This window comes from Python bivittatus, unplaced genomic scaffold, assembly GCF_059951505.1.
Source record: "Python bivittatus isolate LINGU-HERP-01145 unplaced genomic scaffold, Pbiv_v1 ctg000610_np1212, whole genome shotgun sequence".
Taxonomy (NCBI): Eukaryota; Metazoa; Chordata; class Lepidosauria; order Squamata; family Pythonidae; genus Python; species Python bivittatus.
In genome coordinates, this window is record NW_028277088.1 from 67,411 (window position 1) to 95,200 (window position 27,790).

The 27,790-nt window shown below is 54.1% G+C and overlaps 2 protein-coding genes across 6 annotated transcripts; one reads left to right on the forward strand and one right to left on the reverse strand.

The window, feature by feature from the left end:
- The first annotated feature begins 1,666 nt into the window (after nt 1-1,666).
- LOC103064662 (GTPase IMAP family member 8-like) lies at nt 1,667-27,613 on the forward strand. The gene is made up of 11 exons (XM_088150504.1): nt 1,667-2,189; nt 3,697-3,773; nt 4,296-4,320; nt 5,700-6,480; nt 11,371-11,434; nt 13,814-14,048; nt 15,064-15,185; nt 23,908-24,155; nt 25,044-25,207; nt 26,091-26,183; nt 26,308-27,613. Exons 1-11 carry the CDS (start codon nt 1,688-1,690, stop codon nt 26,967-26,969), a joined length of 2,973 nt encoding a protein of 990 aa, XP_088006630.1. The 5' UTR covers nt 1,667-1,687; the 3' UTR covers nt 26,970-27,613.
- Nucleotides 13,367-15,923, reverse strand: LOC148214539 (GTPase IMAP family member 2-like). 5 transcript variants are annotated; one of them, XM_088150736.1, is made up of 3 exons: nt 15,665-15,923; nt 14,870-14,928; nt 13,367-14,352 (listed from the first exon to the last, which is right to left on the reverse strand). In XM_088150736.1, the coding sequence occupies exons 2-3, from the start codon at nt 14,886-14,888 to the stop codon at nt 13,493-13,495; spliced, it is 879 nt and encodes a 292-aa protein (XP_088006862.1). In that variant the 5' UTR covers nt 14,889-14,928; nt 15,665-15,923; the 3' UTR covers nt 13,367-13,492. The 5 variants fall into 5 exon arrangements, with proteins under 5 accessions (XP_088006862.1, XP_088006860.1, XP_088006863.1 ...); XM_088150734.1 differs by having other exon boundaries at nt 14,870-15,057; nt 15,665-15,922; XM_088150737.1 differs by lacking the exon at nt 15,665-15,923 and adding an exon at nt 15,355-15,658.
- Nucleotides 27,614-27,790: the final 177 nt, after the last annotated feature.

Consider the following 27,790-nt stretch of genomic DNA (forward strand, 5'->3'; position numbering starts at 1 on the left):
CAGGCCCAGAGAAGGCAGGTTAAAGTCCCCCAGAACCATAAGCCTGGGGAGCTCCACTGCCAACTCTGCCACAGAGTCCAGGAGCTCGGGCAGGGCCGCTGCCACCCCACAGGGAGGGAGGGAGGGAGGCAAGCAGCAAGCCCAACTGATCCCTACGATCCAGCTTCGGAAAGAGCACCTCGCATCCGGCTACACCTGGGGCAGCGCCCCAAAGGCCACCAGAGACTCCCAAACAATGGTTCAATCAAGCAAAGTATGTTTTGTGAAGAAGTTAGAGTGATTCACACCAAGAGATGCTCCTCAGGCATCATGGCAAGCAACTGGAGTCCCCCTGTGCCCAGGGCTGCAGGGAGGAGCGTCCCCTCCCCCTCCCCACATTGGCCTCCCCTGGGTCAGGAACAGTTATCCATAACCAAAAGGTTTCACTAACCAGGCAGACCTCAGGTTGTCCAGCTTCTGGAAGAGGAACTAACTTTCCTGTAGGGAGAAGGAAATCATGCAAACATCCGAGAGCAATGTAAGAGGCCGAGCGCAGGAAAAACACACAGCCCATCCTGTAAAACACACAGCCAAACCAGCAGCAATATTGGGCCCTGTATTGGTTTATTTGAAAGATTTGCACGGCCGCCCATCTTAGAACACGACTCTGGGTGGCTCACAAACACAGTAAAACTACAAAACCCATTCCCAGAGAGACCAGGCCCCTGTGACTCTGGAGACACGGAAGCCACAGAGCACGTGCTTCCCCAGTGCCTGCATCGCAGAGACATTCCTACTGGCCTCACCTCACCAGTTCTGCATAAATGCCCAGGACAGGTGCGCAGGACAATTCCACCCCTCCCTGCTGCTCTCGGACCCCAACCCTGCTATAACATAGAGGTTCTGTGCAGCAGCGCTTAAATTCGGCCATCAGCTAGCCCTAAGGAGCATCTAGAGTGCTCTGTAATTTGATAGAAACAGTCTGCTGTATGCTAACCTTTCTGCCCCCTGCACCCATCCGATGCTCCTACCCCTCCTTTTAGGTTCCTTTTAGATACCTACTTCCTGTTTTATATCTTAGCATTTCATCCTTATGACGTATTTCTGTGCTTTTTAATTGACTGTGCCATGCCCTCCTTATGCTGCTCTGATTGTAATAAAGATTTGATTTGATTTACAGAACCCATTAGACTGTAACAGCCAGGAAAACATTAACTAACATCTTCCCAGGGGTCCCAACAACATCACGCTGTCAACGGCCCCCACCCCCGTTCCAAATGTGTCCACAAGGGGGGGGGCGGATCAGCGCTCCCGAGAGAGAGGGGGGCAAGAGAAGGCCTCCCCGCAGGGAAGACCCCGGGGGCCAGGTGGGTCTCCTTTGGGGCGGGACGCGAGGGTAGCACAAGCCCCGCTGGCAGGGAGGGCGCCGGGACTCTGGGAGGGGGGGAAGCCCAGCAGCAGCACCGCCGAAAAGCGACTCGGCGAGCTTCCTCCTGCTTCTAAGTCACGGCTTTCCAGAGGCAGCCGGCTCTTTTCTGCGCTGTTCTGCGGCCGCTTCCGCCTCCGCGTGGGGGGGACAGGAGCAGGAATTGAGGCGGGCCCTGAGATGGGAGCTTCTCCAAAGCGGCTCCGGGGTGGGGGCCGCCTGAATGTGAAAGGGACAGATGGGAGGCCACAGAGGGCGGGGGCATGTCTTGAGTCGCCAGAGATGGCGACCAGATCCAGCGGGTTCCCCCAGGAAAGTGACCAGGCGAGAGGCGGCCTGAGCCGCACGGGCGGGTGGGGCTGCTCAGACCATCTCCTCCTCCCCCTCCCCCCGCCCGGTGTGCCGATTCCTAGGGAGTGGCTGACGGGGAAACTGGGACAGTCCTGCGGGGAGGGGGCTGGAAAAGCCCGCACCTCCGTGCCGGGAGGAGGCCGGCTGGCTCTTCTTGCTTCCGCGCAGGAGGGCGCTTTTCCGCCGCGGGGGAGAGTCTCGGGGGAGGATGCCGAGTGTCTTTTGAGGGACCGCGTTTCACCCCTCGAGCTCCCACCATTGGCACGGTTGTCTGGTTGTCTCGGACTTGCAAATGCGGACCTGGGTTTGGCCAAAAGCTTTTGCGTAATCGCCCCCCTTGCCTTTTTCATTTTCCTTCAGGGGATAGCAATGCGATCTCGGGGGCTGCTGCCTTCGGAGTCCCACCTGTGCATCTGGCAAGATCTCATTCCAGGTATTCGTGAACTCTGGGTGGCAAAATCTCACATCCTCGCAAGTGAGAAAAGTGCCACCATTTCCTTGTCTGAGCATTCTTTAGCAATGCCCTGTTTTGATCTTACGGACAAATTTATCTTTTCCGGTCTGTGGCCACCGCAGTGTTTTCCATGCCAGCCAACCACAAATAACCCGTTAATTGCATCATGTTGCAAATTATTAAACAGTTTGGCTGGTGTTACACCAACCCCTGCAGCTTTGTTGTAAACAATATTTTGGGGGCCTGTTTCCAAAATATTTAGCTCTACTATTAATGCTCATATTTATTTAAGGATTAAAGATGCTCTTTCCTGCCAGCAACTTTTCTGGGAGGTCCAAGAAGTCAAGGCAGGCCGACAGGCTGGAGTCATGGCTGGCTGGTGGGAGCAAAATTAACCCCATGTGTTTCTTTGGGGCTACATTTAATGCAGGGAGCAGTTGGCTAAAACGGGGCCAGAGGCGGGAGGAACGGAAGCATCGAACTCAGGGGGGACAGACGTAGGACACCCCTAGCAGATATGGGTGGATGGCTTGAAAGCCCTCCATCCCAGAAGGGCTTGGCTGGTCACCGAGAAGAAGCTGAACGTGAGCCGCTTTGGGGCGGGGGGCGCCAAGGCAGTTCTGGCTGCATCGGAAGAGGCTCTCCGTGGAAGACCGAGCGGTCCCGATTCGCCTCTCCTCGGCGGCGGCGAGGGCCCAGCTGCGGTCTGCGTAGGCGCTGGGCGCCCCTTTCCCGAGGAGTAGGGGCTGCTTAGAGGGGGCGCAGAGCAGATGCGCGCACTGGAAGACGGGGCCCCGTTGGCGGGGGCGCCCCTGTTCCTGAGCGGGGGGAGGGCCATGGTTGCCCCACTGCAGCCCCCCCGGGAGGCGCGGCGTGGAACCGCGCGGCCCCGCCCGGCCCCGCGCTCGCTTTCGCTTTCAGCCCAGCCGCGTCCTGCCACGTCCTTCCTGCCCGGCCGAGGAAGAGCGGGCGGCTCCGTGCGCAGCGGCTGCTGGTCCGGCGGGGCGCGGCGAGGTCCGCGAGCGAGGCGGCGCTCGGCCCGCAGGTTCGTGGCAGCCGCGCAGGTGAGAGGGGCCGCGCGGGCGGAGGCTCTGGGGCCGCGCGGGGAGGCTCCCCGCCCCGCCCAGGAGCCCTCCCGTCACCCTCCGGCCGGGCCGGGCCCTCTGCGCCCCTCACCCGCCGGCGTCCCCCCCTCTCTCCCCCTCCCGATCTCCCCGGGCCAAGGAGGCGGGAGGGCCTTGCTCCGGGCGGCGCGAGGGAAGGCGGTGGCCCCCGAGTCAGCAGGCCGTTTGGGGCAGTCCGAGCACAGCCGAGCCAGGAAGAGAGTTGCGCCCCCCCCCGGCTGGCGATGCAGGAGGGCCCTCAGCTGTGTCCCCCGATGCCGGCGGGGGCCTCCCGAGCTCTACTGACAGGCTTTGGATCTCTTTAAAGTAGTGGGGGGGGCAGCCTGTCCCCGGCCCCCCAGAAACTTCTCTCATTCCTGCAGTCCAGCCGAGGGGTCCCGCTCTGCAGAGTTGGCGGCAGCCAGAAATGGCGTACCAGTCGACTTTGGAGACGCCCAAGGTAGGTCTGCAAAGGGCTGGTGAAAGAGGGGCTGAAAGGCTGAGGAAAGGGGAGGGGCTCCGTCCCTGGCAGGATTCGGGCCCTTGACAAGCGCGCACACTCAGGGCCACTTTCAGCCCTCCCCTCCCACTCCAGACCAGCCCTGGCCGCTCTTTGTAAGGATAAAAAAAGAGTGCCCCCACCCCGCCTCACTTCCCCCTTTTCTCTTCCACCTTGTTCCCCGCCAGCCTTCCCTCTTCTTCCTCCTCCCCAACCCCTCCTTATCTCCCCTTCCTCCGGCTCCAGATTGCTCAGTCCGTTCAGAGCACCGGAGCCCCATCCTTAGCTGGGGGCCCCCAGAGCAGCTTGTGAGCGGTGCCTGTGCTCTGACCTACCGTGGTGGGCGACCAGGCTGCGGTTTCTGGGCACGGAGGCGACGGCAGCTGGCTTTCCGCCCCACTGGACTTCCCAAGGCTGCTGGGTGGAAACTGCAGGATTGGTCAGGAATCGTGTCTAACCCCCGTTTCGTTTCCACTCTTTCAGGGAGCCACGGAGGGGAGCACCCTCAGTAAGCAACGAGGCCACGCCTGCGTCCTGGAGGCCCTGGGCCTTGGTGGAGCCACCACGGCAGCTGCTTGGAGGGCGAGCTGATGCCAGGGCAGGGGAAGACCTGCGCTGGATCGGTCTCTCCCCAGCGCGGGCAGCCAGAGCCTTGCTGGCAGACCCACAGGGGGAATGGCAGGAAAGTCCACTGTGCTGCCCAAGGCTGGCCTCTCCTGCTTCTGCTCCCAGTCCCTGCCTGCCCTCCAAGGGGCTGCAGGGAGCCTGGCGGCTTTTACACCCTTGAGGCTGACTTTGGATGGGGTCTTGGATTAGGCGGAAAATCCCAGATAGCCGAGGAAGGCCCTGGGGTTGGGCCTTAGATGACAGCCGCCTTAAATGCCTATTTCTGTGCATCCGTCTCTCCTGCCTTGACCCCTACCTGTCAGGAGCCTCACGGTTCCTCTTCTCCATATGAACACCCCAACGTTTGCCGCACATAGCCCCCCTCGCTGCAGATTTAATCCCACTCTGCCCCAAACAAACACTTTGGGAGCCAGCTTGCCAACTGCTTGGGGGGAGGCAGGAGGGTCAGATGGGGTCGGTCACCCAGCAACCTTGTCTCCCTATCCTGAGTGGGTCCGGGTCATCCTCACGCGGCTCTTTGCCCTGAGCCTCTTCCGGGTCAGTCTCAGCTTGCTCGGACCCAGCTTTGCTCGTGGGGGCTGGACACAGTGGCCATATTCAGACGTTGGGGAGCGGGCTGAAGCAGGGCTCAAAGGGCTGCTGGGATCCAGGTCGTCCTCTGAAGCCAGAGGTAGTTTCATGCATCGTCGTGGTATCAACGGAGCTGTGGGGTTCTGCCAAAGTGGGATTGGGGCTGGGATGTTGTGGGAATCTGCATGACTGAGCAGATGAACTCATGTTGGGAGACCCCCCTCCCTCTGTTTTCTGCTAAACGCGATATTCCTCAGGATTCTCATGCTCATTCTCTCTCTCTCACACACACAAACACACACACACACTTTTGCACTGCTGCTCTGCTTGGGCTCCACCTTCCTGGGTAACGTTCAGGTCTTTTTCTGTAAGAGATCAATTCACAATCACGAGAGTAACATGGAGATCACCTAAATAGCACTCTACGGTTCCTCCAGGGCTGGGAGGATCTTCCCCTGCATTTATTATTTTATTTATTTGTATGCCACCCAACTCTCAGCGTCACTGGACGATTCACAAGAAAATGTCATCAAACCACTTCAGGGCAGAAGTGATTCTGACGCAGAATCAGAAATTATTTTCTATAAGTGTTGTTATTTACAACCTGCTCGATGCGCTACCATATTGGGCTCCCTGTGCGTGACAGAAATTTCCTGATTGCTTCTGTAATGTTGTCTTCCACACTCACAGGGGAGGACGCTGAACTCCGGCTGATCCTGGTGGGGAAGACCGGAGGCGGGAAGAGTGCCACGGGCAACACCATCCTTGGCTGGAGGGAATTCGAGTCCACCTTGGGGGCAATGACGACCACCCTGAAGTGCCAAAGAGGGCAGGGAAGCTGGCATGGCATGAAGGTTTCCGTGGTCGACACACCAGCCATTTTTGATTCCGAAGACTGCAATGAGATTGTGCGACGTGAGGTCATGTCTTGCATTGAGCTCTCCCGGCCTGGCCCCCACGCCCTGATTTTAGTGACCCAGGTGGGGCGCTTCACCGCGGAAGACGCGGCGGCCGCAAAGCGTGTCTGGAAGATCTTTGGGGCAGAGTCTGCCAGGCACACGATCGTCCTCTTCACCTGCAAGGAAGATTTGGGAGGGGACCCCCTGCAGGAGTACGTCCGAGAGTCCGACAACAAGGCTCTGCGGGCCCTGATCCAGCAGTGCGGGAATCGCTTCTGCGGGTTTAACAACAAGGCCGAGGGAGCCGAGCGGGAGGAGCAGGTCTCTGAGCTGATGGAGAAGGTGGAGCAGATCATTTCGGAGCGCGGAGGGAGCTGTTACACCAACCGGCTGTACTTGGAGCCCAAGCTGCGGGATGAAAATGTCAAATCTTTCCTGGCCAAGAACAAATGGGCAGCAAGGGACCGTAGGAGTTTCAGAAACACATGGGTATATATTTGGGTGGTTGGCTTCGTGATGGTGATGGTGATGGTCATTGTCATTGTGACTGTGATTCTCACTGCCCATCGTTCATGAGTTCTTCCCACACTTTTTGGAGGTAGGGGAAGATGCTGTGTTTGTGTGGGCGAGTGAGAGAAAGAGAGAGGGCACCTCCCAGTTCTGCACCTTCCCTCTTCCAATGCCTTCCTGCAGCCTTTTCACTTCTTTCCACCTTTACTCAAAAAAAAAAAGCCATTGCGCTACGTGGAGATTCCTGCCAAGTGAGTGGAATGAGGTTGCACCCTGTCGTCGTTTTTTGAATATCGTGCGGATCTGTCCTGCTCATGCCGAACCTGCCGTACCTGATGAGAGCAGGGGGGATAGGTCAGACCCTGGGAGAGCCACGGTTCCCTCCCTTCCTGAGCCCAGCCTGTCACCAGGCCTTGGGATGCGGCGAGCAGTTGGCACCCTTGGCTGATCTCAGAAGCTGAGCAGACCTGAAGAAGCCCTGGAAGTGGGCTAGGCTGGGAATCCAAAGGGAGGTAAGGGGGTGGCACACCCCTTCTGGGCAGCCACCAAGATAATGGAGACAAGCTCAACTCAACTGACCAAGCCTGGTAAAACTGTGGCACAAAATCACAGAATTGGCATGAGAAACCCAGGAATGACACGTAATCCTCAGATTTAGCTTCAACTATCTAAGCACAGTTTGATTGATTGATTGATTGATTGATTGATTGATTAGGTGCCATGAAGCTGGCGTCGAGTCGTAGTGACCACATACACAGATTTTCTCCAGGATGGTCTGTCCCCAAGGCCTTCCAACAGTGTACCCCATTGTCTCTGATGGAGTCCTTCCACCTTGCCCTAAGCAAGTATAAAACCTATTTTTCTCCGCTACATTCCTGTGATTGAGAGAGACTTGACTCCCAGGGAGCTTCTGTGACTGAGGGGGACTAGAACCTGGGTCTCCCCAATTCCCGGGGGGGGGCAGAACAGATGATTTTGGAAAATAACAAGATCAGCACATAGCCATACACACAGGTAATTTGCTTATTCCACTTCTCCTGTGCAAAATGGAAAAAACAGCACTAAAATGGTTTGATTTAGAAGAAAAGGATAAAAAGTGCACACTAATAATCTTTACAGTTTCTGCAATCGTTAATATACGTATTATGTAAAACATATATGTAATTATCTTAACACCAATTTCCTGGTAAACTTCCCTAACACCAGGTTTTCCTTGGCATTTTTCCTAATAAATGCTTTTCATGTGCTGCTGGGTGAATATTTTATGCAAGCTTTTGATTTGTGGAATTCAGGAAGGGGCAGATAACAAAAAAAGGAAATTCCTTCTGGGATTGGTGCAGGGGCACAGAGCCAAGGGTAATGTGGGTTGTGCAGAAAGTCAATTCAAACTGTGAAGGGGAGCCGGGTCCTGCCTGCCGTGCATCGCTGGTTCTGATATCAGCCAGGGCGTTACCTGTTTCCTGCTCCTCCTCTCAACAGGATTGTACATTAGGCTCGGGGGGGGGGGAGCAGGGCAGGGCTATTCAGCTATTCTGTGGCTACTTCGGGATGCTGGTGGCCATGGCTACATTTCAGGGTGGCTATATAGGGTACTCAGATAGCTTATAGGACGGTGATTGATTGCAAAAAAACAATGACTGGGCCCCCAGATGCCCCCCATAGTTGCCAGATATCCTCAGCAAAATTGGGCCCAAATTTAAATGGTTTAGTTCAGTGTTCCTCAACTTTGGCAACTTGAAGATGGGTGACTTCGACTCCCAGAATTCTCAAGCCAGCATGAAGCCCGCACATTTTAAAGCTTGCTGGCTGGGGAGTTCTGGGAGTTGAAGTCACCCATCTTCAAGTTGCCAAGGTTGAGAAACGCTGGCTTAGTGTAATTGACCTAACTGCTTCTTTGCCCTGCCCTTAACAAAAGTCAAGCACGATTTGCTTTCGCTTTCCGAGGCCAACGGTATGCCCCAACGTGGGCACCTCAAGGATTTCATAATTCCCCAGCCATTGCTCACTCTTATGTCACTCAAATGTTAGGTGAGCTCTTGCCATAAGATCGGGGACAGGTTCACTCTTATGTCAATGACATTTTAGTTGTAGGAGAGACAGAGGAAGAAGTGAAACATTGCACCCTTCAGGTGCCGGAGAATTAGATTAGAGATACTGGGTTCAAAATTAACCTAAAGAAGGCACAGTCGGTGCTACAGGAAGTAAAATACGTAGGTGTAAACATTGGACGGGAAGGGTGGAGGATTGATGCAGACAAAGTCAAGGCCTTGACCTCCACGGCAGCTCCTAAGAATTTGAAATCCCTCCAAACCATCTTGGGAGCGTTAACTTTGTGTGCCCGCACATCCCCAATTTTGCAGACCTGGCCCAACCTTTGTACCGATTGCTGAAGAAGGCACAACCTTCTTGTGGAGGGGGGAAGAGCAAGAAACTGCTCTCAAAACACAAACTCTGGGTGGGGAGGAACCCTGCCCTTCACAACCCAGAGGCTAATTCTCCCTTCTCAGGCCCAATTTCCCTGATCGTGCTTTTGGAGCTGTGCTACTTCAGAAGGAAGAGGATGGCCAGTTACTACCCGTTGCCTATGACTCATGTGCCCTGACTGGCCCGGAGCAAAAATGCCACCATCCCAGGAAGCCTGCGCAGCTGCCATGTGGGGACTGCAAACCTTGGAGCCTTTCACAGGCACCTCGCCCCTAATTTTGCAGGGCTCCCATTCTCCTCTTCCATACATCTCACGGGCAAACCGTATGCCCCAGTATCCAATCAAAAATTTGCCCAGTGGAAAGTTTGCCTGAGACAAAAAGGGGCATCTCTAGAGAATTTATCCAAGCCCGATCTGCTTTCTGCCGCCCTTCTGGAACCAACAGACAGCAGGACTGCTTGCTTGGAGATGGGGCTAAGCAAACCCCCCTGCCCCTTTAGCCTCCCTCACAGGAAATCTGGCTTACTGAGGGGGCTTCATGGTGGGAGGAGGGGACCCAATATACCTCTTGGGCAGCTGTTTCTACCACAGGCTTAAAATCAGGGGCTCTCTTACCAAATTCTTACACTGCCCAAGAGGCAGAACGAGCGGCTGTCCAACAGTTACTGCACCAGGCGATAGGTAAAGAGGGGGAAAGGGTCTGCAGAGCCATAGACAGTGAGTCTGTTATGAAAGGGCTCGCCCACTGCATGCAATCCTGGGCAAGGGATCAGTGGCTGTCAGCTTCAGGCAAATTGCTAACAGAGGCAGAAGTACGGCAGGATGTGTATAATAACCGGCAGCGCCTGAAAGGCTCCACATTTTGGGTTAAGGCTCACGCTGGTTTAGAAACTTGCTTCTTCTCCAAAAATGCAGAAGCAGGTGCCTATACAAGAGAGGGTGCCCCACAGGCCCACGCCTTAGCGGCGACAAGTCAGTTGGGGGAAAAGGAACGGGTAATTTGGGACTTGCACAACGTGGCCCACGAGGGAGTAGAGAAAACCTTGGCAAAGGCACATCAAGTTGCAACGTGGCCCAACCCGCAACCAATGATTGTGAGCTGCCCAGAGTCACCCACTGGGGGAGATGGGCGGCACACAGAGGAGGAAGGAAGGAAGGAAGGAAGGAAGGAAGGAAGGAAGGAAGGAAGGAAGGAAGGAAGGAAGGAAGGAAGGAAGGAAGGGAGGGAGGGAGGGAGGGAGGGAGGAAGGAAGGAAGGAAGGAAGGAAGGAAGGAAGGAAGGAAGGAAGGAAGGAAGGAAGGAAGGAAGGAAGGAAGGAAGGAAGGAAGGAAGGAAGGAAATTCCGGTTGCCTGGAATGCAGCTGTCCCCAAACTCCCACTTTATTGGCTGGAGACAGATTGGTCCATGGCGTACGATTTTCCTGGACGACACTGAGGGGCTGCCGAGAACTAAGGTGGTTGTATACATCTCTCAGTCAAAGAGGATGGATTTTCCAGCTGGGTGGAAGCCTTTCCCACATGCGATAATACTGCCTGCAGGCACCACTGGAAGGTTGTTGTACCAACAGGTCTTTTGTCGCTGGGGCTGCCACTCCAGATTTCGACAGACGGGGCGCATCTTTCGTTAGTCGGCTTTTCAAAGCCTTCGCCTCACAGTTAGGAATCCAGCACAAGCTGCGCATGGCAGGCAGGCCCCAGAGCCGTGGGAAATGTGGACGCGTGAAGGAAGCTCCGTGTCAGGCCCGGTCCGAGAACAGCAAGGAAGCAGTTCATCCAATGCAGCTCTTGTATTGCTTACCCCATGTAGACAGATCTTGCCAGACCGAATTGGTACCACTGTGGACCTGCCCTGGGAGATCCCAGGGAGTGGCGACCCTGAACTTCTTAGGCTCCCTGTGCCCCCTGTGGACCGCGTTGCCTCTTGCCTCCTTTCCCCTCCTGGGATGCGCCCCCCCCCGTAGCCTTGCCCTCTGCTGCGATCCACCGCATCACCATCCCCTTCGTAGATAGGCCCCATTGCACTCTGCCTCCAGCACCCACGTGCGCGGGCGGGCTTTCCGCCAGCCATCGGAAGCCCCATCTCCAGCTCAGCTGGATACCGCCCCCATGAGATCCTGCTTGGTTTCCTGACGCACCTTGGGGTGCGTGGGGAAACCGGGGTGTGTGTGCGTGTGCGGATGGGAATCCAGGATGGCTTAAAAACTCAGCAGAAGTAAGAACAGGCACGGCTCAGGCCTTAGAACAAGCCAACGCTGGTCCCAGAGAATCCAAACTTATCCCAAGGTGACCTTAAACCAGGGGATCAAGTTATGGTGGGGAAAAAAAAAGGAAACCAGAGGGAGCCCCGGGACCATGATGGAAGGGACCACGCACCGCTCCCTCTTTTGTCCCCGTCCCCCCCGCCCCTGCTTTCGATTTAATCCGCAGGATCCAAGCCGTGAGGACTTACACTGTCTTCAAAACGCTCTCCTGGGACGATGCCTAGGCGCCTCGCAGCACACTCCTAACCACACCTCTTTTCCATAGAAGTGGCGCAAGCTGCTATGAACAGCTCGGCTTTTTGCGCAGGGGGACTTTTGACAGTGAGAAGGTGAGACCCACCTGCTTCTTCGGAATACCCTCAAGCCCAGAGCCAATAAGAGACGTTGCTGCCCTCAAGGATTTTACTAAGGACTCGTGGGAGGGAAGGTTCTGTCACTCTGGATCTTCTCCAGGACCGAAACCACGGACAGACCAGAGAAGAGCGACCTTGGGTCTCCTAGGGTAACCAACACAACCCAGCGTATGTATCTCAGTAACCTGAGAAACCATAAGCGCCCCTTGCCCCCCAACTCTCCTGTTTTTACCTGTGGAAAGGTTTACAATATCTCCCATGCGTCCAGCCCTTTGTTTGTACCGAAAGGGTTTTTTTGTTATACGGGCAGGAGGCTCATACTCGCCCCAGCCTACAGTCCGGGGGCCTTGTGCCGTTGGGCGCCTGACCTCTCCATGTGCCCTGCCTCCCTCGCGTGTAAGCCCGTCAACCCGACTTGAACAGGAACCGTCGCCTGATTGTGAGAGTGACGTGACACTCTTATCCGAAACAGAAGCCATGGCTCTGGCCCTCTCCTTGGTGGGGGGTCCTTGCACTACGCAAAAGAGCTTACCTGGACCTAAGAAGAGTAGCCCGCAACCTAGCTAGAAGTGTCGACCTCGCACCCTCCCTCACTGCAGCTGTAACTGAAGAAGTGGCTGATATCAGGAGGGCAGTCATCCAAAGCCGCGTGGCCGTTGACGGTCTGTTAGGAGCAGGACAGGGCTGCAGACCCTTTCGCGGCCTTCGTTGCTCTAGCCTAACCAACCAAGAGAACTGCCCTGAAGCAAAACTAGCCCAGCTTGACATTCTAGCCTGTCTCGTCTCCCAAGATCTGGAGGGACGGAACTGGTCGTGGCTCACATCTTGCTGACCTGACTTGGGATCCTGGGGAAGGAAAATTGTTCAGATCTTGCTGTTTGTCTTATTTGCCTTTATATTAATTCCCTCAATCTTTCAGTGAGTTAAATCTGTTTAACTCTGCTTAAATCTGTTTTCCTGAAATATTGTACCTACATGCCAAGTGGACAGCAAACTTATTGGCAAGAGTACTTGAAAAAACCTGAAATGCTCTGAATGGGTAATGGGGGAGCCCCGTTTTGTGGCATCTCCTGTTTAACTCGATGCCAAGGGGAGGAATACGTGAGACTAGGCTGAAGCTGCCACAACTAAAGATGAAGCAGGCACGTAAGCAGAGAGGACAAAGCGCCAGAATCTTGTCTAAAAGATCTTCCAAGGAAGTACAGTGGTACCTCGGGTTACGAACGCCTCTGTTAACAAACTTTTTGGGTTACGACCAGCTCCGGCCGCAAAAATTTACCTCAGTTTGCGAACTCCACCTCGGGTTATGAACTGGATCCGCGGCCATTTTTCCGCCCCTGACATGTGGTCCGTGGCCATTTTTCTGCCCCTGACACGTGGTCTGCGGCCATTTTCCGCCCCTGACACGTAGTCCGCGGCCGTTTTTCCACCCCTGACTCTCCCTCCAAGCAATAGCCGCCTCCCTGTCCTCCACACCAGAACGGATTAACGGTAATTACATTGAACCTTATGGGAAAATTTGCTTCAGGTTGCGACCAATTCAGGTTGTGCCCAGAGTCGCGGAACGAATTAAGTTCGTAAACCAAGGTACCACTGTACATAAGAAAAAAACAAGTCCTTATGAGGAACAGGAAAAAATGTCACGTGAACCAGACAAAGGAAGCTGGGCCTGAGCACACGGAAACCGCCCCCCCATCCCATCAACAGCCGCCAGACTTGTAAATCAACAAGGCAAGGACTTTGTTTTGGGGGATAAAAGGGGCCCTGAAGCCCGCCCACTTCTTGAGTCTTTCAAGATGAGGACTGCCGCTTTCTTTGACCGCCCGGGAAGGGTTAGGAAGAGCCTCTCGCTGACGCCCATGCGCACATCCGTGCAGACATGAGTCACCCGCAAAGGGGGAAGAACACAGGGCCGTAGACCAGAAAACATGTTCCTGCACGTCTGGGATTGTTTATTTCTTGATACAAAGAAAAGTAGAATAAACGTTATATAGTTTGTTGATTATGAGGCAAAGTGAAGTAATAATTCAACTGCTAATGGCGAAATTGGGAAATAGCTGCAAATGCCTTTCTGAGGGCTGAAGACACCCAGCAACAGGCCCAAGAACCCCACCCATGGATAACCTGCCAGCTGCGTTTAGAAAATTGGTATACCAAGATTACAAACAATAAACCGAGGACACTGTAGCTGTACAGTAAGTTGATGAAGCTTCCCTCTGCCTTTCTCTGGACCGTTTTGTTCCCATCTATGAACACCCTGACATCTTCATCCCGCAAGTTGGGCTCCAAGTACAGCCGGTTGGTGTAACAGCTCCCTCCGCGCTCCGAAATGATCTGCTCCACCTTCTCCATCAGCTCAGAGACCTGCTCCTCCCGCTCGGCTCCCTCGGCCTTGTTGTTAAACCCGCAGAAGCGATTCCCGTACTGCTGGATCAGGGCCCGCAGAGCCTTGTTGTCGGACTCTCGGACGTACTCCTGCAGGGGGTCCCCTCCCAAATCTTCCTTGCAGGTGAAGAGGACGATCGTGTGCCTGGCGGACTCTGCCCCAAAGATATCCTGGACGTGCTTTGCGGCCACCGCGTCTTCCGCGGTGAAGCGCCCCACCTGGGTCACTAAAACCAGGGCGTGGGGGCCAGGCCAGGAGAGCTCAATGCAAGACATGACCTCACGTCGCACAATCTCATTGCAGTCTTCGGAATCAAAAATGGCTGGTGTGTCGACCACGGAAACCTTCATGCCATGCCAGCTTCCCTGCCCTCTTTGGCACTTCAGGGTGGTCGTCATTGCCCCCAAGGTGGACTCGAATTCCCTCCAGCCAAGGATGGTGTTGCCCGTGGCACTCTTCCCGCCTCCGGTCTTCCCCACCAGGATCAGCCGGAGTTCAGCATCCTCCCCTGTGAGTGTGGAAGACAACATTACAGAAATGCTTACATTCACTGTGACACTGGAGTGCTGTTGATGCAGCCTAGGACTGAATTTTCTTTTTCTTTTTCTTTTCCTCCCTCCCTCCCTCCCTCCATTTCTTTCTTTCCTTCTTCTTCTTCTGCAGCTGTATCACATTGCTAGTTCATTTCACTTTGGGCTCCATTAAGAGCCCCAGTTCTTTTTCACTCCTGTACTGCTGCAATCCTATACTACACCTTTGAGTTTTCCTCCCCAAATGTGGGACCTGTCATTGATGAACGTGCGGACGAGCACAAGACTGAGTAAGAAGCCTGTTCCTGGCAGAAGCAGAACTGGGGTCATCCTGGTTTCAGGGTGGGTTTTTTCCATAATTACTTGCGGTCAGTAATTATGATGGGTGGGGCACAGCAGGGCAGGGGAGTTAATGAAAAGGGGTTCTGGTTGGCTAGGCATGTTCTGGCACTGGGTTTCTCAGGAAAGACCTAGGGAGAACTCTAGGAGTTTTACCTCTGGTGGCATCCATCATTTCCCCAATACCAATTCAGAACTCCAACCAGTCAAAATTCCTGTGCAGAAAAAGCAGAATAGAAAGCTGCACCGAGGACATCTATCTGTTCCTGGTTTATTTCACTGTTCCAGAGGAGCAACCTGTCCATCTTTTCCATCGCAGGACACAGCTGGGCTCTGTTGACCACCTGCAGATGTGTTCAAGCCTTCAGCCCTGACCAGCACAGCCAGGCCTCTCTCGGTGACCCTCAAAACTCTCAGCCCCTCTGAGCGTGCCCCTTTCGCCCGCAACCAAGAGCACAATCAGGAAGAGAAGGTCTGCAACCCCCCAACCCTCCCCCCCCCGGAAGGTGACGTCCTGCCCTCCGAGCAGCCCCCTTTGCAGACCAGCCTGCAGGATGCTCCAGTGGGAGCCCAGAGCCGGGCAGTGGGGTGGGCCAGGCTCCGGGATCCCCTTCCCGGAGGAGAGGTGCCCACCCCACCACCTTGCAGCAGAAGGCACCAACGCGCTGCCCCTTCCAGGCGGCTCTTCTTCCACCAGGCGCGCAGCTCCGTCGCCAAGGCTCCTCGTCGCCCGAACGGGGCCGCGCTCGCTCCGGAAAAGCGGCTGCGCTCCGTTCTCCCTCCCGCTCCGCATCGGGCGCCGCCAGGAAGCAGCGGAGCCCTGGGAGGGGCGGCGGGGGCTGGCCGGGGGTCTCCTCCTCCTCCTCCCCCAGTTCGACCACCACCGGGCTCTTTTTCCGAAACGGCACCCGGAGGAGGAGGAGGAGGAGGAGGGACGGAGGCACTTCCTACCGGGTCCGGCGCTCGCTGCCTCCATTTGGAGAGAAGTTTTCCGGGGCGGGAATCCCCCAGCGGATCCCGCAGGGCGCCAGGCTGAAGAGCGACTGCCCACCAGCGCAGCTGCCCGCCCCGCCTGGGCGCTTCAGCAAAAGCACGTGACTTCTGGGCCTGAAAGCGAAAGCGGGGCCGGTCGGAGCCGCGCCCGGGAGAGGTGGCGGCGGGGAAGGGAGCGGGCTGCAGGCGGCGGCCTGGCAGCCGGAGCTCCGATGTCCGAGGGAAAAGCCGGGCCGGTTGTTTCCGCTTCGCCGCGAAATGCTGTGTCCGGCTGAGCCTGTTTCTGGAAGAGAAATGTGTTCGAGTTGCTTGGTGCATAAGACACCGGAGTGACTCCGATTTGCTCGTGCAATCACCTAATTAAATACAAGGGCTGGAACCGGAGGGACGTATCCCAGAAGGCCCACGCAAGAGATGGGCGTCCAGCTTAGGCATTTAACGGGTGCCGCAATCCCAGACGTATTTAGCCGAGCTAACGCTTCCGATTTCTGGCGACTTCGTGGACACATTCTTAGGGCAGGGAGAGGGAAGCTGCTTCTTGATGCCATCTTCTAGGACTTCTTGGCTGCCTGGCCTGACCTACAGCCCTGGCATTTCCTAGTGGTCTCCCATCCAAGGACTGACCAGATCCCACTCAGGATTATTAGGAGCTCTGCTGCTGGGGGCCAAACCTGTTTCCCAAGAGAATGAGATTAAAACCCCTCTCCAGATCTCATCCAAACTAGAAATGGGGGTGGGGGGGCTTGCCAGTGGAGTGCTAATCCTCCTCCTGGGGCTTCTCCTCATCAAGGATGGCTCCTGGATAGCATTCAGCTGTCTTGGTCTTTGCTCTGACCCAAACAGGCCTTGAAGTCTGGGCCAATGGGTCTTTTGGCCTGGGGGGGGGGGTCCTACTGCTGGAGGCCCTACCTGGAAGTGGTTGGGCAAAAGGAAGGGGGCCAACCTAGTCCTTCTCCCAAACATCTGAGGAACCGCAGGAGAAGGCTGAGAGAATACAAGGAGCCGCTGGCTGACCAGAGGGAAGGTCCATCTCTTCAAGGAGCTGCTTTCCCCCAGAGCCAAGCAGATGCTGGGGCAGGTTCTCCAGCAGCCCACGAGAGCAATGGTCTCCTCCAGCCCTTCCAGTCCACTGGCAAGAAGGACAAATCAGGCGCCACAAATGCCCTGGGTCTGGTGCAGCCCAGGACCTGAAGCTTGGAGGACAATCCCGCACAACCAAAGACGAAGATGGCGACTAGTTCTGGAGTTTCTACGCAGGCTAGAAGACCCAGGAATCCCAGGCTCCACCAAACCAGATCACCAACTCCTGCTTGTCCAAAGGGATTAGAAAGTCTGGCCCCAGCGAGGATGGTCTCCAGGCTTCAGGTGCAGACCGAACCCCTCCTTGGCTTTATTGCCAAGGCAATAAAGGACAGTCATCATTTCGGCACCAGTTCTTATGCAGGACAAAGGGAACCCTTTAGCCAGGACACGAATGTGCATCAAGACTGCCCCCCACTCCATTTCAAACACAGCTCAAGGAGGGACAGCTCTCCAGTTCCTTTCTTTGTGCCAAGAGAATCTGCGACAGTCTGTGAAAGGAACAGGGATCTCTTTGAGATGGGGCAGTGCAGCACACCCCAAACAGGTACATAACAGTCACCTGGGAAGATGACCATCAGATGCCCTGCGGCAGGCACAGATTCAGCAAGTCCACTGTCTCACCTGATCTGATGAAAAAAGTGCAAGTTCCTCAGCAAACATTTTACTCTAAATCAGATGCAGGGGAGGAGGGGGAGGTTAAAGAGGCAACTAATTAGTGAATAGCAAGTGAAGAATCCTAAACGTTGTGTTGTCTCCCCCTAAGTGAGCTTCACCTTTGTGTCAATGGCTATGAGCGATCAGGGTTCTGCCCCAGGCCCTCGCAGAGAACTCCGAGACGTTTTCAAGTCAGCCAGCTTCAGAGCACAGAGACCCCCATGATCTAACCAGCACTCACACTCTTTGTTGGCATTCAGGGTCATCCCAACCCACGAGCTACTGGTGGTTCTCAATTTAAAAAAAAAACTCTCCCTCCCACCTCCACACACAAAGGACATAAAACAAATTGCTACTCTTTCCTCTTTCCTCTTGTTCAGTTCATATACTTATCTGTATTTGTCTAATGATTTGCCAAAGAATTATGGGAAACCATGCAAGGGAAAGTGAATTGTAAATAAAAAGGAAACCTTGCAATCTTCCAAAGGTTTCCCAGCCTCCCAGCCGCCATTCCTTCATTGCATCTAGAGGTCCCTGTGAGCTGCCAAAAGGAAAGGAGAGCATGCCAGCAATTTTGCACAGGACGCCTTCTTCTGCATGTCGCTGTGGCAGCTGGACTAGGAAGGGGGGAAATAAAGGCACAACAGTGCAGACAGGAAGAGGCCAGCTTGAGGAACAGGAGGCAGGGAGGTGGGTGAGGGAGGAGTGTGCACCAACGGGCAAGAAGACCCATCTCAGATCTGTGAACCGCAGAGATTCAAGGGTATACCACAGCATTCCGTGATCTCAAATCCATCGGAATAAAGTCGGAAGTAAACTGATCCAGTTATCCAAATCCAGTTCCAATTTCCCAGGTTGTGAATTCAAACTGGCTATGAAGCCAGTCCTGGAGTGGGTCAAAACGCTGGGTGGGTTAGGGTTAGGGTTAGCTCACCCCAAACAGCACTGACACGACATGATGTAATGATTAAATTATGATTAATCTTTTAATGATTAAAAAAAGAAACAATGTTTACACATTTTGCAAACAGTATTTAATATCTGCATTATACATATACATATATGAATGAATGAATGAATGAATGAATGAATGAATGAATGAATGAATGAATGAATGAAACATATGAGGGAGCTATGGATGGAGAGAAGACCTACAACCACACTAACTGAGAAACAGCAAGTTACCCAACACTTCAACCTAGTGAAGAGGAAGCTGCTCTCACAACTTGAGATACATTACTTTACATCCCAGACCTGGAAGAACATCTGGATGTGCAGCCCAGACCCAAGACGACCTGGAAGAACATCTGGATGTGCAGCCAACACCTGAAGCTGGAACATCACTGCCCCCCCCTCCATTACAGAGCACAGCAGCTGATAGGAGGCATAAGATCATGGATGAACTAGCTACAGTCAACCCTCGAGTCCGATTACCAAGGCTCAGAGGAGAAGTACCATCAGATAGTATGCTAGAAGATGCCAACAGAGCCCTCCAGACAATTCCTACTACCACCATAACTCAAACCAATGAACTGGTATACGCTACAGCCCCTGTAATCCTGGAGATGCTTGGCTACCAATCAAGAAGAACAGCAGTACATACCCCCTCTGGAAAATGAGATTGGAGGCTAAGATCAAGGCAACTCAAAGAGACGTCAGTCAGCTGGTGGAACTACAGAAGTGTGTGGAGATTAAGGATAAGACTCGGCTACTGAAAAAATATATGGGCCTGACTCCATCTGAAGCCCTAGAGACTGTTAAACAAAGGCTCACAGCACTGGCTGCCAGGCTAAGGAGATACACTAGAGAAGCAGAGGCCAAGAAGATAAATGCCCTGTTCTCCAAAGAACCGTCCAAGGTCTACTCCCAACTGCAGTGCAACCACACAGTAACAGCAGAGCCACCAGCAGCAGAAACTGAACAGTACTGGAAGAACATATGGGAGAAAGAGAAGACGCATAACACCAGTGCAAAGTGGCTGCAGGATCTGAAAGCAGACCACAGCAATCTCCCAGAACAGGAACCAGTCACCATCACAGTAACAGTCATCCAACAGCGGGTCAAGAACATGAAGAGCTGGACAGCACCTGGCCCAGACATGATCCACACCTACTGGCTAAAGATACTAACAGCTGTGCATTGATGCCTAGCAGTGCAGATGAGCCAGTGGCTAGCAGCAGGCTCCCATCCAGACTGGCTAAAGGCTCCCACAAGGGAACAGCTCCATCCAGCTACCGGCCAATAACCTGCCTCCCCACAACATGGAAAGTCCTATCAGGCATCGTAACCGTCAACCTACAGGACCACATGGACCAGTATATGAGCACGGCTCAGAAGAGCATTGGGAACAACACCAGAGGCTCAACACACCAGTTGCTCATAGATAGAATAGTCACCCAAGACTCAAGGTCTAGACAGACCAATCTGAGCACAGCCTGGATTGACTATAGGAAAGCCTATGACTCAATGCCGCACACATGGATCTGTGAATGCCTGGCACTATACAAAGTCAACAGGACACTAAGGACCTTCCTCGAGAACTCAGTGGGACTGTGGAAGACAACACTGGAAGTCAACTCAAGACAGCTCACACAAGTAGCCATCAAGTGCGGCATTTACCAAGGTGATGCACTGTCCCCATTGCTGTTCTGCATAGGCTTAAACCCCCTCAGCCAGATAATCACAAGGACTGGATACGGGTACAGGTTCAAGAGTGGAATCACCACCAGCCACCTCCTCTACCTGGATGGCATCAAGCTATATGCTAAGAGTGAACAAGACACCGACTCATTGATCCACCTGACACGGATCTACAGTGAGGACATTGGGATGTCATTCGGACTGGAGAAGTGTGGTCAGATGACAGTAAAGAGAGGGAAGGTAGTTAAGACTGATGGGGTGGAACTACTAGTGGGCCACTTTGCAGATATACAGACCAGCTACAAGTACCCTGGTATCCCACAGCCACATGGAAACCGTGAGGAGGACGCAAGGAAGACAGCAACATCCAAGTACCACCAAAGGATAAGACAGGTCCTAAAGAGCCAGCTCAATGGGAAGAACAAGATCCATACCATCAACACATATGCCCTGCCAGTCATCAGATACCCTGCCAGTGTAGTGAGCTGGCCAAAGGAGGTCACGGAGGCTGCTGGTGTGAAGACCCAGCAGCTCTTCATAATGTACAGAGGCTTCCATCCCAAGTCCAACACCCAGAGACTACACCAGCCGGAAGGAGGGTGGTCGGGGTCTGGTGAGTGTCAAAGCCACTGTCCTGGACAAAACCCAGAGCATCCAGGAGTACATCACTAAGATGGCGCCCAAAGATGAGCTGCTGAGAGAATGCCTGACACAGCAGCAGACATGGGAGGAAGTTCAAGCAGAGGAAGCACCATGGCAAGACAACCCCCTGCATAGGATGTACCATTGACAGATAGCAAAGGGAAGTCCTACCAGTGGCTGGAAAGGGCTGCACTAAAGGACAGCGCTGAGGCACTGACCATAGCAGCACAAGAACAGGCACTAAGCCCCAGATCCATAGAAGCAGGGGTCTACCACATTAGACAGGACCCAAGGTGCAGATTGTGCAAAGAGGCCTCAGAGACAGTCCAATTCATAGTGGCAGGGTGTAAGATGCAGGCAGGAACAGCATACACTGAACGGCACAACCAAGTAGCTGGCATTGTGTACAGGAACATCTGCACAGCGTATGGACTGGACCCTCCCAAGTCCAGTTAGGAGATTCCACAGAAGGTCGTGGAGAATAAAAGGACTAAGATCCTTATCCAGTCCAACAACACAAGAGACAACTCTACACATGGACATCACCAGATGGTCAATACCGAAACCAGATTGATTATATACTTTGCAGCCAAAGATGGAGAAGCTCTATACAGACAGCAAAAACAAGACCAGGAGCTGACTGTGGCTCAGATCATGAGCTTCTTACTGCAAAATTTAGGCTTAAATTGAAGAATGTAGGGAAAACCACTAGACCACTCAGGTATGACTTAGACCATATTCCTTGTGAGTACACAGTGAAGGTGATGAATAGATTTAGAGGATTAGATTTGGTAGACAGAGCGCCTGAAGAACTATGGACGGAGGTCCGTAACATTGTACAGGAGGCAGCAACTAAAACCATCCCAAGGAAAAAGAAATGCAAGAAAGCAAAATGGCTGTCTGAGGAGGGCTTACAAATAGCTGTGGAAAGAAGGAATGCGAAAAGCAAGGGTGAAAGGGAAAGATATAAGCAACTGAATGCAGATTTCCAGAGAATAGCAAGGAGAGATAAGAAGGCCTTCTTAAATGAACAATGCAAAGAAATCGAGGAAAACAATAGAATGGGGAAGACTAGAGATCTCTACAAGAAAATTGGAGATATGAAAGGAACGTTTAGTGCAAAGATGGGCATGATAAAGGACAAAAAAGGCAGGGACCTAACAGAAGCAGAAGAGATTAAGAAGAGGTGGCAAGAATACACAGAAGAACTATACAAGAAAGATCTTAATGTCCCTGATGTCCATGTGGTGTGGTCACGGACCTTGAGCCAGACATCCTAGAGAGTGAAGTCAAGTGGGCCTTAGGAAGCATTGCTAACAACAAAGCTAGTGGAGATGACAGTATTCCAGCTGAGTTATTTAAAATACTAAAAGACGATGCTGTTAAAGGGCTGCACTCAATATGCCAGCAAGTTTGGAAAACGCAACAGTGGCCACGGGATTGGAAAAGGTCAGTTTACGTTCCAATTCCAAAGAAGGGCAATGCCAAAGAATGCTCAAACTACCGCACAATTGCACTCATTTCACATGCTAGCAAGGTTATGCTCAAAATCCTACAAGCTAGGCTTCAGCAGTACATGAACCGAGAACTACCGGATGTACAAGCTGGGTTTCGAAGAGGCAGAAGCACTAGAGATCAAATCGCCAACATTCGCTGGATCATGGAGAAAGCACGAGAGTTCCAGAAAAACATCTACTTCTGCTTCATTGACTATGCAAAAGCCTTCGATCGTGTGGATCACAACAAACTCTGGCAAATTCTTAAAGAGATGGGAATACCAGACCACCTTACCTGTCTCCTGAGAAATCTGTATGCGGGCCAAGAAGCAACAGTTAGAACCGGTCACGGAACAACCGATTGGTTCAAAATAGGGAAAGGAGTACGACAAGGCTGTATACTGTCACCCTGCTGATTTAACCCTTATGCAGAGTGCATCATGAGAAATGCCAGGCTGGAAGAATCACAAGCCGGAATTAAGATTGCAGGGAGAATCATCAACAACCTCAGATATGCGGACGATACCACCCTAATGGCAGAAAGTGAAGAAGAACTAAAGAGCCTCTTGATGAGGGTGAAAGAGGAGAGTGCGAAAGCTGGCTTGAAACTCAACATTAAAAAAACTAAGATCATGGCATCTGGACCCATCAATTCCTGGCAAATAGAAGGGGTAGAAATGGAAGCAGTAACAGACTTCATTTATTTGGGCTCCAAGATCACCGCAGACGGAGACTGCAGCCATGAAATTAAAAGACGCTTGCTCCTTGGGAGGAAAGCTATGCCAAACCTAGATAGCATATTAAAAAGCAGAGATGTCACCTTGCCAACAAAGATCCGCATAGTCAAAGCTATGGTTTTTCCAGTAGTAATGTATGGCTGTGAGAGCTGGACCATAAAAAAGGCCGAGCGCCGAAGAATTGATGCCTTTGAACTGTGGTGCTGGAGAAGACTCTTAGGAGTCCCTTGGACTGCTAGGAGGTCAAACTGGTCAGTCTTAAAGGAAATCAACCCTGATTGCTCATTGGAAGGATCGATAATGAAGCTCAAGCTCAGATATTTTGGCCACCTAATGCGAAGAGAGATCTCTTTGGAGAAGACCCTGATGCTGGGAAAGATTGAAGGCAAAAGGAGAAGAGGACGGCAGAGGATGAGATGGTTAGATAGCATCACTGAAGCAATGAGCATGAAACTGAGCAAACTCAGGGAGGCAGTGAAGGACAGGAAGGCCTGGCGCAATATGGTTCATGGGGTCACGAAGAGTCGGACACGACTTAACGACTAAACAACAACAACCTTATCCAGATCCAGACGAACAGGCAGGTACTGGCCAATCAACCAGACATTGTGGTAGTAGACAAGGACCAGAAGACAGTGGTGGTGATAGATGTAGCGGTGCCAAGTGACAGCAGCATCAGGAAGGAGGAGTAGGAGAAGCTGGAGAAGGACCAGGGCCTGAAGGAGGAACTAGAGAGGATGTGGTCAAGGCCAAAGTGGTCCCAGCGGTGGTAGGAGTGCTCAGGCTGTGACTCCTAAGCTGGGCGAGGGGCTCCAACAGATCCCAGGAACTACATCAGAGCTCTCTGTCCAGAAAGGTGCAGTGCTAGGAACAGCTCAGATCCTGCGCAGGACCCTCCAGCTCCCAGGCCTCTGAGGACAGCCACACGATCATCCTCTTCACCTGCAAGGAAGATTTGGGAGGGGACCCCCTGCAGGAGTACGTCCGAGAGTCTGACAACAAGGCTCTGCGGGCCCTGATCCAGCAGTGCGGGAATCGCTTCTGCGGGTTTAACAACAAGGCCGAGGGAGCCGAGCGGGAGGAGCAGGTCTCTGAGCTGATGGAGAAGGTGGAGCAGATCATTTCGGAGCGCGGAGGGAGCTGTAACACCAACTGGCTGTACTTGGAGCCCAACTTGCGGGATGAAGATGTCAGGGTGTTCATAAATAGGAACAAAACGGCCCGGAGAAAGGCAGAGGGAGGTTGGAAGCAGAATCAAATCTTACTCGGTGGTGGGTTTCTTGCAGTAACTTTTCTTTTGATTATTATTGTGATACGCTTTTCTTAAGATTTTTTCTTTTCTAAAGTTCAGATTACCTTCTTCCCCACTCTGATACGGTAAAAAGGCTGCTCAAAATCTGTGCCTGCGCGTTTATAAACACCGTATGGATGTCTGGGTCCAAAAGGTCGCCCACCCTTTCTCAATGCGCTCGATAGCTTTTGACTTCCTAGCATTTCTGCTAAAGACAAGACCTCTGCCTTCATTCGATCCGAGACACTTCAACTCCGTGGGTGACCCCTCCCCTAAGTCACACTTGTGCTTCCTGCACTTGTGGCAGGTCCTGGGGATTAGAAAAGGTATTTGAGCAGTGAGGGTGTGATGAAATTGGGGAAGGCTTCCATCCCACAGTCTCCAGACCCCCAAAGGCGGATGCCGGGCAGGGGCAGAGGAGGGGGCGGGTGCAATCAGCATTCTCAGCAGAGAGTCTTTGCCCAGGATTGCACGGGAATGCAGGAAAGAGGCCCCGCCAAAGGAGCCAGGAGCCCACCTCCTGCCCCCAGGAAGGACGACTACCTGCTCTGCCCGGTTTGGTGGCCTGCCTTCCTGGCGGCGGGGGGGGGGGAGGGGAGGGGCAGAGGAGGGGGAACAGGGTGATGTTGGAAGCGGGGGGGGCGAGAGGGGCTGCCAAAACATCTGGAGGGGGGATTCAATCCTGACCCCTCAGAGACAGCCCGGGCTTAGTGAAGGGGCACCCAGCGGGGCCGAGGAGGCACCCGGGGTGGGGAGGGCCCAAAGGAATCTCACCTCCTTCTCTGCTGCTGCAGCCAATCGGGGGCCGAGGAGTCTCCGCCCCCCCCCTCCGGCCCGAGCACGCCAAGGGAAACGCGGTTCTTGCGCGGCACTTCGCAGAGAAGCACGAGCGGCTCGTCGAACAAGGAGGGCGTCGGCCACAAACCCCCCCGCCGCTGCCCCCGAAGGACTGACTCAGGTTGGTGTCTGCCGCCGCACCTCGCCTCCTCTCCGCGGACAGGAAGCAGAGGGGGCAGCCAAGGTCACCCTCGCCCGGCAGGCAGGAGGAGCATCGGGGGCTCCTCTCACCTCCTGCCTCTGCCCCTCCCGCCCCCCCCCCCCCCCGTCAGTGCAGGAAGGGCCAAGGAAGAAGCGGCTGCATTTCGGTAACGTTTTAGGGCTTCAGGTCCAGCGGTGGGAAGGGCGGGGGGCTGCAGCCTCCCCATCCGCCCACCCTGAAACTTCTCCGGAAGACGGGCTTCTGTCTCTCCACCGGGCTGGGGAGAAGCGCCCCAGCTGAGCTGCTCCGGGGCACCGGGCTCTGAGCCAGGCCTGCCGCCTCTGCCCTCGGCTGCTACAGCCACTTCCCTCCTCCCCCCCCCCGCCTGGAACTCGGGCGCAGTTCGCCAAAAGCCGTGAAGAGCCCGGCTGCGGAGGGAAGAGGAAGGCTCAGGGGGGCGGCTGGGCCAGTCTTGAGCCCCGCGATCAAGACGAGCTCTGCCCGCTCTGGGAGAAGCCAGCTCACCGTTGGGGGGGGGGGGCTCCAATGGGACAACCCTTGGAGATGGTCGGGAGCTGCAGCAGGAGCTGCAGCGGGAGCAGCTCAAGGCCCGGAGAACACGGTCCCTCGAGCACCGCCGGCTGCTGGGAGCTGCCAGCCACTCCAGGCATCAACGCCTGCCCTTCATGAGCCCCCCAAAGAGATCCAAAGAGTTGAAGGGCTGCACGAGAAGGGAGGGGGGATCAGGATGGCTCTGCCTCAAGGGCGGGGGGGGGGGGCTGGCCTGCTTCTAAGGCCGCTTCAATTCCTGCCTGTTTGTTCCGGGGGACAACAGTCGCTGGCAACCTCTGACCTCCAGCAGCCTTTCCTCTGGCAGTTTCCACTTCGCTTTTCGTCCAGAAGTCCCGAGTTTTGTCCAGTGCGACTTGTCTGGATATGGCTGGAAGCATCCGAGGTAACGTCTTGGGGTCTGGGGGACGGGGTGGGGTGGGAGCGGCTGTGCTTGGCGGAGGGACAGCCGATGACCTTATACTGCTGACCGGGTCCCCTTCTTCCCTCCTCTCCCCTTTCGGATGTAGGGCCCGAACGGAGGATCGTCCTCGTTGGCAAAACCGGGAACGGGAAAAGTGCCACGGGAAACACAATTCTGGGAAGCAGCCTCTTTGCATCTAAGGCATCGTTTGTTTCAGTAACCAGCAGCTGCCAAAAAGAGGAGGTGCAGTGGAACGGCAGGAAGGTTGTGGTCGTGGACACGCCTGGCTTTCTCGACACAGGGCGTCCAGAGCGTGAAACTGCCAATGAAGTGAGGAAGTGCGTGAGCTTCTGCTCCCCGGGTCCCCACGTTATTCTGCAGGTCGTCCGTCCTGGTCGTTTCACCCAGGAGGAGAAGGACGTGGCTCGGCTGATCAAAGAGATTTTCAGCCTTAAAGCCAAGGATTACATGATCATCTTATTCACCCGCAAAGAGGACCTGGAAGGTGGGTCTCTCGAGCAATTCATAAAGGAGGGAGATTCCTTTCTCAGGGAGCAAGTTTTCCGATGCGGGGGCCGGTACCTGGCTTTCAACAACAAGGCCGAAGGGGCGGAACAAGAGGCTCAGGTGGCCGAACTGATGGAGATGATCGATCAGCTGGTGGAAAAGAACAGCCGTGCTCCTTGCTACACGGAAGACATGCTGAAGGCAGACAAGGAGAACCTCAAGAAGCAAAAAAACTACGCCTGGCTGTGTCCTCTTTTCTAAGGGAGACCAGAAGGCCTCTCTGACTGAGCCTCTGCTCCAAGGCCACAGCCCCACATTTCCCCACTTTCGCTCTCTGTTCCAGTACGGCCCTCTCCTGGTGGCCTCCCAAGAACCTGAGTCAGAAATTCGTGGCCGAGTCCCACTGAGCCAATTCCTTCCCCTAAGAACTCTGGCTTCTCCCCTCGGATGACCGGACTTTCTTCAGGGGCGCGTGAAGACCCCGACTCTCCACTATCTGCTGGTGCCACAGCGTAATTCTCTACCAGCCTGGACACATGCCCCTTTGAAAGCACGCGCCCGTTTGGGCTTCCCCACCTGTCCACCCTCCGAGGTAGACCAGGCCAGGAAACCAGTGCCACAAGGAATAGTAGAGCTCTACCTTATTGATAGAGATTACAGGAACAGAATCTTGAAAGCATTTCCCCTTCGCTCCCTCTGGTACCAAAGAGACTCAAGGCGGGGCAGCCTTGAGGTTCTCTCACCCCTTCCTGTTCTCCTGGGCATCCCTAACAGCTGCCATGTATTTTCTGCAAGGCTGTCTCTGCACTCTTCTACACCACCTTCCAGTGGCCAACACATGGACTCACTAGGGGAGGGCATTTCTGTTTCTACCTGAGATCTTATTAAATCTCCTTTTTACAAAAGAGGCTGTGTGTTTTGAGCTTTGGGGAGACTGGTGAGGTGGCCCGCTCAGCCTAACCAGGTCCGTGATTCGATACGCTCAAAAGGCAGAGGAGGAGGGGGATATGCCCTGACTTTCCTGGAGGAGGGGGACGTGGAAATGAGTAGGAAATACTTGAGGGGTGGGCCAGACTTGGTGC